The sequence below is a fragment of the Schistocerca serialis genome, chromosome 10 (genome assembly GCF_023864345.2).
Source record: "Schistocerca serialis cubense isolate TAMUIC-IGC-003099 chromosome 10, iqSchSeri2.2, whole genome shotgun sequence".
NCBI lineage: Eukaryota > Metazoa > Arthropoda > Insecta > Orthoptera > Acrididae > Schistocerca > Schistocerca serialis.
The window spans coordinates 243,373,750-243,385,891 of NC_064647.1; the positions used below are offsets into that span (position 1 = coordinate 243,373,750).

A 12,142-nucleotide genomic window follows, 5' to 3' on the forward strand; every position below is an offset into this window, starting at 1 on the left:
GAATATGACCATGTGAAACTTGATTGGGAGAAGGTATTCAGGGATTCCAGGAATTGTAGCAGGTCAGCCTCACCATGAGTCCATATGGTAAAGATGTCATCAATGTATCTAAATCAAACCAGGGGGCGAAGACATTGATCCCAGGAAAGCCCCTTTCCAAGCGACCCATGAAAAGGTTGGCATAGGAAGGAGCCATTCGGGTTCCCATGGCCATACCCCTGATCTGTTTGTGTGTCTGCCCCTAAAAGGTGAAGTATTTGTTGGTAAGTACAAAGCTGATTAAGGTGAGTAGCAAGGATGTCGAAAGTTGAGAATCAGGTGGGCACTGACTGAGGAAATGTTCAGCAGCAGACATCCCATGTATTTGTGGGATGTTGGTATAGAGGGAAGTGGCATCAATGGTGACATGCAAGGTGGGAGTGGGATGGGTATGGATTTTAGACGATCTAGGAAATGGTTAGTATCTTTGATTTAGGAGGAGAGTTGTTGTACTATGGGTTACAGGTGTTGATTGACTAAGGCAGATATACGTTTGGTGGGTGGTTTGAAGCCAGCAACTGTAAGAGGGCCAGGATGATTGGGGTTGTCCTCTGCAGAACTACAGGCTCTATGTTCCCTAAAAGCTGATGATTCCATCATTATCCTCCCAGCATCACTGTGGTACTTGACTAAAGGGAATATGCTAATGATCTACGCCAACTGTCTGACAACTCTACATACAGCGTCTGCCATCAAGATCTCATCCCTGTGATGAAACTGACCTGCAGATCCTCCTTAAAACCTCACAAGGACTAACACCTCGATCCATAGAACTTTTCATGCCACCTAAACCACACACCCCCATCTTTTACCTTTTTCCTAAGATCCACAAACCCATTCATCCTGGCTGTTGTATAGTTGCTTCAAACCACCCACCAAACCTATATCTGCCTTAAGTGAAACACCTGCCACCCATAGTACAAAAACTCCCTCTTACATCAGATACCAACCATTTCCTAGATCGTCTGAAATCCGTGCCCGTCCCACTCCCACCACACACTTTGCTTGTCACCACTGATGCCACCTCCCTCTATACCAACATCTTCCATGTACATGGTCTGTCTGCTGCTGAACATTTCCTCAGGCAGTGCCCAACTGATTCCAAACCTATGACATCCTTCCTACTAACCTTAATCAAGTTTATACTTACAAACAACTACTTCATCTTTGAGGGGCAGACATACAAAGTGATTAGCGGTACGACCATGGGAACCAAGATGGCTCCTTCCTATGCCAGACTTTTCATGGGTTGCTTGGAAGGGGCTTCCCTGGGATGCATAAGTCATCAGCCCCCGGTTTGGTTTAGGTACATTGATGACATCTGTTGATCTCGTCCTCACTGAAGGCCAGCTACACACTTCCGTCCACATTAAATCTACCAACAAACAACAGTACTTACATTTTGACAGTTGCCATCCTTTCCATGTTGAACATTCTCTCCCATACAGCCTTGGCATCTGAGGCAAACATACACAACTGGCCATTAATATTGCTACACCAAGAAGATATGCAGATGATAAACGGGTATTCATTGGACAAATATATTATACTGGAACTGACATGTGATTACATTTTCACGCAATTTGGGTGCATAGATCCTGAGAAATCAGTACCCCGAACAACCACCACTGGCCATAATGACGGCCTTGATATGCCTGGGCATTGAGTCAAACAGAGATTGGATGGCATGTACAGGTACAGCTGCCCATGCAGCTTCAATACGATACCACAGTTCATCAATAGTAGTGACTGGCGTATTGTGACGAGCCAGTTGCTCGGCCACCATTGACCAGATGTTTTCAGTTGGTGAGAGATATGGAGAATGTGCTGGCCAGGGCAGCAGTCGAACATTTTCTGTATCCAGAAAGGTCCGTTCAGGACCCTCAGCATGCAGTCGTGCATTATCCTGCTGAAATGTAGGGTTTCACAGGGATCGAATCAAGGGTAGAGCCACGGGTCATAACACATCTGAAATGTAGCGTCCACTGTTCAAAGTGCCGTCAGTGCGAACAAGAGGTGACCGAGACATGTAACCAATGGCACCCCATACCATCATGCCGGGTGATAAGCCAGTATGGCGATGACGAATACATGCTTCCAATGAGCGTTCACCTCGATGTCACCAAACACGGATGCAACCATCATGATGCTGTAAACAGAACCTGGATTCATCCGAAAAAATGACATTTTGCCATTTGTGCACCCAGGTTCATCATTGAGTACACCATCGCAGGCACTCCTGTCTGTGATGCAGCGTCAAGGGTAACCACAGCCATGGTATCCGAGCTGATAGTCCATGGTGCTGCAAACGTCGTCAGACTGTTTGTGCAGATGCTTGTTGTCTTGCAAACGTCCCCATCTGTTGACTCAGGGATCGAGACATGGCTGCACAATCCGTTACAGCCATGTGGATAAGATGCCTGTCATCTCGACTGCTAGTGATACGAGGCCTTTGGGATTCAGCACGGCATTCCGTACTACCCTCCTGAACCCACCGATTCCATATTCTGCTAACAGTCATTGGATCTCGACCAACGTGGGCAGCAGTGTCGCTCACAATATGATAAACCGCAATTGTGATAGGCTACAATCCAACGTTTATCAAAGTCGGAAACGTGATGGTACGCATTTCTCCTCCTTACACGAGGCATCACAACAACGTTTCACCAGGCAACGCCGTTCAATTGCTGTTTGTGTATGAGAAATCAGTTGAAAACTTTCCTCATGTCAGCACGTTGAAGGTGTCGCCACCGGTGCCAACCTTGTGTGAATGCTCTGAAAAGCTAATCATTTGCATATCACAGCATCTTCTTCCTGTCAGTTAAATTTCGCGTATGTAGCAATTTTAATGGCCAGTAGTGTATTTGCTCGGATGCAGACTCTTTACAGCAATATACCACCATTCTCACCTCAGCCTTCACTGCATGCAATTATCCCACTAGCCTAGTTAAAAAAGCAGATTTCCCAGGCAGTCGCATCCATTCCTGGTACAGCTGATCCCTCCACAAAACAGCTTTGGAGCACACTATTGGTGATTCAGTATTATCCTGGTCTGGAATGTGTTAATCAGCTACTGCAACAGGGCCATGGTTTCCTAAAATCATGGCCTGAAATGAGACCCATTCTGCCTGAACCTAGAATAGTTTTCCGTCGCCCTCCCAATCTCTGCAATATTCTTGTTAGACCCTATGCTCCTTCTGCACCCATCTCCCTACCCTATGGCTCCTACCCCTGTGACCACCCTGCTGCAAGGCTTGCCCTATGCACCCTCCTATCACCACCTATTAATAGCCCTGTAACTGGCAAAACATATACCATGAATGGGGGAGCCACCTGCAAAACGACACGTCATGTACTGGCTACTATGTAAAGACTGTTTAGCCTTCTACATCAGCACGACTACCACAAAATTATCAATTAGGATGAATGGGCATAGGGTATATACTGGGAACTCACAATATCCTGTTGCAAAGGATGCTCTACGACACGACATTCGTGACATTAGCACCCATTTCACCACGCGTGCCATCTGGATTCTTCCCTCAGACACCAGTTTCTCAGAACTCCGCAGGTTGGAACTAACACTACAACATGTCCTTGGTTCTCGCCACCCATATGGCCTTAATTTAGGTTAATTTCTTCTGTCTCAGGTTTTTTTCATTGCAACTACTCTTTGCTTCGCTCCGTTTTAATTTCTCGCATCTTTATCAATTAAAGACATGAAGTCTGTAAATGAGTCAGCAATCATTTTATTTTTGGCACTTTAGTTTTCACAAGTCTGTCTTGTTCACACAGATTTCTTTACACTTTATTACTGGTTTCAGCTTACCGCCTTCTTAAGATCTGTTGTTAATATAAATGTTGTGTAAGTGACCAGGTTCAATTAGTTAAGACTAAATCTATACAAGTATTAGTGATGCATGAAATATAAAAATATAATATGTGTATAGCAGTCATACGTACCGTTGAAATATTCTGATAAAAATCATTGTCAAGTTAAACATGTGAGTACATGGTAAATGCTGATAATACTCACATTGCGTCAGGTACTTAATACAAGAACCTAATGCCAGCAGAGGGCACTTTAGCTAGAGTACATAGTAAAACAGTGTCGCCAGTATAAAGATTAAAATGCATTATGCACTGTCTTCAGTTAAAAAATTTTCCTTTGGCTAAATGAGCATCTGACATTAAAAACATTTGCTGATATACTATATGTGAAATTGGACTCATACTTGAAATCCATAAAAAGCACAAATACTATACAATACAGCCCTTAGCCTGGGTAGGTAACATACAACCTTTTATGAATGCCAGTGTAAAAAGTATAAAAATAAAAAATCACAACATCTTCAATCCTAAGAGATCAGTTAACAGTGACGCTAATCATAATACAATTAATAAAGTAGTGCCCCTTAATTAAAAACAGAAAATCTATAATCAATATTATATAAGAGTGCGGCATCAATGGCGAATATGTCATGGCTTCTCTGCATGACTTCCTTGTTTTCCTGTGGCTGAGCTAACAGAGGAAGGCCCTGTCTCCTCGTTGCCGGCGGCCGGCAGACGCCAATCTGCTGGGCTGCTCCACGCTATTCAAACTAGTAGGTCTCTGAATTTATCAAAGTGAGTATTCAGGTTAAACTCATTCTGTTCATTCAGCAGTAATGCCGGTTGTTGTTTTCTGTGCACATAAGTTTCCATTTCTTCGAGCAGGTTCTTAACTATCCCTTTGATGCTCTATGCAACACTTTCATATTACTGTCTATATATCCTACTGAATGTCTTGCTCTGTCCAAATGTGTAGCGAAAGCGCTCTTGTTTTGACTGTATGTATGTCCTCCAAAACGAGTGGAAATTTCTTCCTGTCTGACCGATGTTAAATCTATCACAGTACTGGCAGCTAATCTTATAAACACCAGATCCCATATATTTATTGCTGTAGTTGCCAACTTTGTGCCATAGCTTACAACCAATTGTACCTTTTGTCTGAAACCCAATTTTTATTTTTGTTTTTCCTGGAGGCCTGCGCAATTCTGTCGGAAAACGCGCCATTGTATGACATAACCACAAACATCTTTCATTGTCTTTCGTGTCTATATTTCACTGCCCGCTCCCACCTATGTTACGTACATTGCACTTAGCTTCTCACTCTTATAAACTTGTGCAAAGTGTTTTAGTAGTAATCTTTGTCTTGCACAATACCCTGTCTTCCATCTTTAAGGTGTCAGGTTTTCAAATCTCATCCGATACAGTCCCCAACAATCAGTCTTTCCTTCTGATCTCGTTCGGTAAATCTCCCCTGACCCGCAGTGCTGGGTGACTTTCCCAAAATCTAGCCTTTTTCCTAGACTAACAGTCTAGGAAAAAGGCTAGATAATATAATCCGTCTTGATTGCAAAATTTTTTTATTCATATGACCGGTTCAAGCAGACATTTACTACTTGGGTCTGTGTATGTGCGGTTGGATATGGGTGTGTGTGCGAGTGTATACCTGTCCTTTTTTCCCCCTAAGGTAAGTTTTTCCGCTCCCGGGATTGGAATGACTCCTTACCCTCTCCCTTAAAACCGACATCCTTTCATCTTTCCCTCTCCTTCCCTCTTTCCTGACGAAGCAACCATGGGTTGCGAAAGCTTGAATTTTGTGTGTATGTTTGTGTTTGTTTGTGTGTCTATCGACCAGCCAGCGCTTTCGTTTGGTAAGTCACATCATCTTTGTTTTTAGATATATTTTTCCCACGTGAAATGTTTCCCTCTATTATATCCAATATAATAATTGTATCAATAATTGATCATTTTTGTGTTATAAATATTCATTAAGCACGCTCACATTCTTTTCAGGGCTATGGTGTGGAAGGCCTCAACAGGGGAATGTCTGCTACTATAATAAGTCATGGGATTTTCAATATGGTGTATTTCGGTGTCTTTAAGTCGCTCAAGAGCCGTCTTCGACCATTTTCTGTAAGTTCTGTGTTTCCACATTCTCAGAAATCCTATTTGTATGAAAATATTTGTATAAATTTCCAAACTATTCATTAAAAGTTAATATAGTTAATAAAGTGAAAAGCCGAGCACATATATGGTGTGAATGTGGTGAAAAATATTTATACAGTCTACATAAAATTGTAGGTAACATTTTAGATGCTCAGCACTATGCAGCTTTCATATTCTTGATAAATGATCCATTTCTAAAAACACCTATACACTTTATATAGATTATTTTTATTCTATTGGAATTTGGAACATGACTATCATCAGGGATCCTAAACTGACAACAACTGCATCCAAATTGCCATAATGTTTGTGCCAAGCAACTGTCAGTATTATTCAGCCAGGGGGTAAGACTTGAGAAATATAACTATGTAAATGTGTGGTAACTTGTTAAAACCACTATTTAGAACTAGCAGCTCTTGCTAGCTTTAGTAGAGGTCAACTGTACTGAATCCTTGCAGTCTGGTGTTCTGTGATCTACACTAATACAGTTCTCATCTTGGAAAAGAGGCACATGTAATAATAGTAGTAGGTGCAGGTAACATTTTGGACTGTAACCTCAATTAGACATCAGGCACGTTGCTGAGAATGCTGTGCACTAGTGTGTGGAGCGTTCCACTCTTTGAGAGGTATGGTAAACCCTGGATGAAAGGTGGTGGTGAGGGGATTACGCAGTGCTCAAATAAAAAGGTATGAAACATTGCAACAACCAAACCAGTTGGAATTTGCATATGCCTCTTTGGGAAAATGTAGTGCGACATCCAGGGGGACAAATGTAGTGCCCGCCGTGGTTGTGCACACACACAGGTTCGTGACTCTGGTGAGAAGCAGGCAGTTGTATTCTGTCCATCTGGTCCGTCTGATGCGGCAGTGCGTGTGAGGACATTGTGGTGTTCACATTGCAAAATTCAGCGATTGAGGAGCAGTGAGGCAATATCAGATTTATCACTGTGAATGGGGTTAAACCAGCCGATATTCATTGCAGGATGTCATATTTCCAGTCAGTGATAATCTTTAGTGGCCATTTTCTTGAAGGTCAGGTGTGTTTGAGTGACAGGCCAGGCAAACACGGTAATCACGGCCAAACTCATCGACAAGGTGAACAACTCGAGGAGAAGTGATCGGTCTGTCTCGATGCGAATGGTGATTGTGATGATGGGGAACAGTGTGGACGACCGTGCATGATAGGTTGGGTTACCGGAAGGTGTGTGCACAGTAGGTTCCGAAGAAGTGCAACAGACCGCAAGAGGAGCTCCATATGGAGCACTGCAACACCTGTTCCGCTATCGTGAGGACCCTGCTTTCCTGGAGTAGATCGTTGCCAGTGACAAGAGCTGTTGCCATCACTTCGAGCCATAGAGAAATCGGGACAGTATGCAGTCAAATCTTACGTCGTCATTCCCACTAAAAAATTAAAAGCTGTGCCCTGACCAGGCAGGTGATGCTCACAGTCTTCTGTGACGTCAGAGGTCCGGTACTCATTGAATTCTTTGAGCTTGGGAAGAGCCGTTAACAGTGGCATGTACTGTGAGACACTCCATAGCCTATGGGAATCGGTTGAGACCAAATGGCCGAGGCTGCTCGCAGAGGGAGTGATCCTGTTCCACGATAACACGTGTCCACACATCTCCGAGGTCCACAAAGTGTAATGGCCAATTTTGAGTGGGAGCACTTGAGCATCCATCCTACAGCCCAGATGTGGTTTGCAGAGTACAGATGTACAGGGTGACAATCATTGAACAACATGAAAACAGAACATAAATTAGTTTCAAATTGTGGCATGCACACATGTTATTAACACGTAAACGTCTCTACAGATTTTCAGATTTTGGTTATGACACGTTCGATACACCTGCCATCATTGGTGAAGATGTGGCGCAGACGTATAACAAAATTGTGCATTACCCGCCGAAGTGTCGGAACATCAGTGCTGTCGATGACCTCCTGAATGGCTGTTTCCAGTTCAGCAATGGTTTTGGGGCTATTGCTGTACACCTTGGTTTTGTTATAGCCCCACAAAAGGAAGTCGCAAGTGTTCAGATCCGGAGAATGTGGTGGTCAATCGAGGCCCATGCCAGTGACCTCTGGGTACTTCTGAGCCAGGATGCAGTCCCGAAAGTGCTCCTCCAGGACATCACACACTCTCCTGCTTCAGTGGGGTCGGGCTCCGTCTTGCGTGAACCACATCTTGTCAAAATCGAGGTCACTTTGGATAATGCCGATGAAATCATCTTCCAAAACCTTCGCATACCGTTCGGTAGTCACTGCGCCATCAAAGAATATCACACCAATTATTCCGTGACTGGACGCTGTGCACCACACCGTCACCCACTGAGAGTGAAGAGACGTCTCGATTGCAAAATATGGATTCTCAGTCCCCCTAGTGCACCAATTTTGATTATTGACAAACCCGTCCAAATTAAACTAAGCCGTATAGTGCATACTAATTCACATCGTGCCCCGCAGCCTACCGTGTAGTTTGACATCCTAATGCAAACCATTCAGAAGTTATAACAATTTTATTTCATATAGTTCAATAATTGTCACCCTGTAGATGAAGATGCAGACGTGTCATCCTGCGCCTTTCACGTGCTTCCGTATGTTTGGTTCACTATAAGAACATCTTGAAGGGAAGTACTTTGACTCAGACAATGAACTGAAGGACACAGTGGAGAACTGGCTCCCATCACAGCTGCAGAAATTCTGGGAACAGGGAATCCTTCAGCTGTTGAAACAGTATGCGATAGTTGTGTTCGGGCCTCTGGAGATTACTTTTGAATAAAGGCTTCAATTACATCCACAGTTTTGTTTTGTACCTTTTCTTTTTTAACACCCCTCATAAATTGACACGTATACAATGCAACTGAGTGTTGGGCACTGCATTGGCCACACCTGTGTGTAAACATACCTCTTCCCTGAGTGATTTTCCAAGCTCTGCATTAACAAATTCCACAGAATGCCTCATCCAGTGTTTATCGTATCACTCGAAGAGCGCATTCTCAGCATTGTGCTTGATGTCATCCTCTGTTGTCTAATCAGGCTTGTGGTCCAGATTGTTACCTGGACCTCCCTCTGTTGTTACATGAGCTTCTTTTACAAGATGAGAGCTGTGACAGTGCAGAGCACAGAGCACCAGAACGTGACAATTCAATACAATTTATCTCTACTGAAGGTTCTACATGATGGTTTTAAGCAACAGAGTTCACCAAACCTTTTTAGAGTAAATTCATCTGAAAGAGGGAGCTGCAGAATAAGTATAGTTACAGCTGAAACAGCTACTATGACAACAAAACCAAAGATATTTCAGAAAGAGCTCCTCATACCCAATGAGAAGGATGGTGGAATTTTGGCAGACTTGTGTGTATATCAGAGCATCACATGGAAAACACTGAAACTGAACATAAAATAAACATTTTATTTTAAATCCTGTTTCCTTTTACAGTGTAAACACTAGTAGAACATCCCTGACACACAATAACTACATTATAATTACTATTTATAGACTCAGGTGTGTGTCATGTGAAAAACACATTATAATGAAAACATACTTGATGTATGTATTTAATGTAAGTTACTCTCTGCTGCAGGATGAAACGCTGTACCTGTTCCACATAATGGGCATTGGCTTTGCAGCTGGTACGCTGGCATCCATAGCCAGTAATCCATTTGATGTTGCAAAGACTCGAATACAGGGCCCTCAGCCAGAACCCGGTGTCAGAAAATACCGGTCCCCCCTTGCTACTGTGGCAACCATTTACAGAGAAGAGAGGTTTGTCTTACAAACTATATTATTTATTCAGAGTAAGTATGAATTGTTGAGCAGTTTTGAGGCTATATTTTCCCTAAAGCTGGACGTAAGTTTCAGGAAAGTTCCCCATGTGCAATGTTTCATGCATCCAACATGTATGATCTTCACAAAGAAACTCCAAATAGATTAATGCCTGAGGTAATGTGTTTATTGAATGTTGTATAAGTGTAGGGATGCATATACAAAATGTTTAAAAAAGTATTCCGTGTTTTGTGCCTGTCTGCGACTAAACATCTCCTCTATATGGCAATTAGTAATCTATCCTTTTCGTGATATTATTTTTATTCCATCCTCGCCTTTCCATTGTTAATGCCCTTCTGTCAGTCTCGTCTCTCACTTAGCTTAACTCCTCTTCCCTTATTTTGTTTAGCAGATTAAATCTTCCCCTACTCTGTATGCTCTCATGATACTGTGTGTAGTATGCAGTGACACTTGTAACAGATTTTTTACTGGAACATTTCCATTCCTTTCTGTATCGTTTCACTCGGGGTCAGGTAACACTGTGAACTGAGATTCCAAAATTACGTCATTTGTGGTACATCAGGTATGGAAAAAAAAAAACACTGGAATTAATTAATTACAACTTATGGTCAGTTTATTTACTCACACCACCTACCAAGGTGATGTCCTGACAATCCTCCTAACCCAATAAAAGGTTGCTTGCTATTTTCTTTGTAATATAGAATGTTCATATTCTATTACAGTATTCATACCTGCCACACATTACTACAGTGTTCAGCAATATGTATAGTGTAGGCTGTATTCAACCAGAAACACTGTCTGATTGCCCTGTCAGCTTTCGATTCCCACTATTTATAGATAAGCCCCTTGGCAGGAATTAACAACTTCTTTGTTTTGTTTAATTACATATAATTGATAATTTGAATAATAAAACAAAAAATTGAATAATATAAAGTCCATCAAACTTAATTTTAAGACTAATAATTCCAAGTGCAACATAATTTGTATAATGGTATTTCTCTAGAAAACAAGACATTACTTTGTTGACAGTGTAGCTTCATCTGCAGTGTTCCCTGAATTTCAGTTCAAATTTAGGGTATTTATCTTAAGATACGAGCTATTGGAAATGTAAAACCCCCATTGTGCTTGGAAAATTTCGGGCTATAATGTTTGCGACACGTATTTCAGAAATATGGCTCAGTATAAGAATTAGTGGTGCCCAAAATTTAAATTATTTAACAAATAGCTATTAAAATATAACATTTTAGGAGGAACTTAATACCCTCTCAGAATTTTCAAAAATTGGCTACAAAGAAACTGGCTAGGTATTAATTTTTGATTTCCAGATTTACAGAATCTTATCTCCTGAGCTAATGGGTTTACTGCAAAACTAATTGCACCACAGTATTCAGGTCCAATATCTTTTGACTGTAATGATAAGAATCCAAACTAGTTCAATAGTTTTATATTGTCTCAGATGTACAGACAGTTTGCCCTCATCAGAAGTGTGTGTAGTCCAGAAAGGCAGCTGATGCACTTAGCGTGACAAGGGCCACTTGTGTAAGAGCAGATCCCTGCATAATGCTGGCTTATGCGATGTTCGCGGTGGCTCGTGCAGCGTTTCTGTTTCAGTACTCGGGCACATTGTCAAGCTTACAGATCTTCTTCCCTTGAGTGCTTTGAATAGCTACAAGTGTAGTGTGCAGAGCTTCAAGTGACAATGTAGAATATCTGGAAAAAGCCAGATACTATAGAAAAACCTTTGATCATCCATGCTGTCCTTCTCTGTATGTATTCAATATCTGCTGTCAATGCCATTCGTTATGAGCTTCACACACTTGAGCAGTATTCTGGGATAGGTTGCACAACTGTTTGGTAATCAATACCTTTGTAGAGTATTTGCATTTTCCTGATAATCTACCAACGAACTGAATTCTGCCCATTGCTGTGCCTACAACTGAACTAAGTGACCATTCAATTTCATATCCATACAAAGTGTTACAGCCAGGTATTCGTACGTGTTGACCAATTCCAACTATGACTCATTTGACATTATGGTCATAGGCTACTACACCTTTCTGTTTTTTGAAGTTCAAAGTGTACATTTCTGAACATGTAAAGCAGGTCACTAGTTCTTTCACCACTGTGAAATAATATCAATATCTGATTTATATATTTGTAAAAAATGTTTTTCAGCCAATACTTCATTATAGATAACTTCATCATCTGCAAAATATCAAAGGTTACTATTAATATTGTCTGAAAGGTTATACACATACCACATGAACAGCTAGGGTCACAACATACTTTCCTGGGGCACACCTGAACTTACATCTATCAGAT

The 12,142-nt window shown here is 41.7% G+C and overlaps 1 protein-coding gene across 3 annotated transcripts in view; it reads left to right on the plus strand.

Annotated features, from left to right (window-relative positions):
* LOC126425119 (mitochondrial 2-oxodicarboxylate carrier-like) overlaps nucleotides 1-12,142 on the plus strand; it is an 86,785-nt gene that overhangs the window by 53,648 nt on the left and 20,995 nt on the right. For all 3 annotated transcript variants that reach the window (XM_050088049.1, XM_050088047.1, XM_050088048.1), the window contains exons 6-7: nucleotides 5,881-6,000; nucleotides 9,618-9,799. In XM_050088049.1, coding sequence (XP_049944006.1) covers nucleotides 5,881-6,000; nucleotides 9,618-9,799 — 302 coding nt within the window. The remainder of the gene's footprint in view (nucleotides 1-5,880; nucleotides 6,001-9,617; nucleotides 9,800-12,142) is intronic.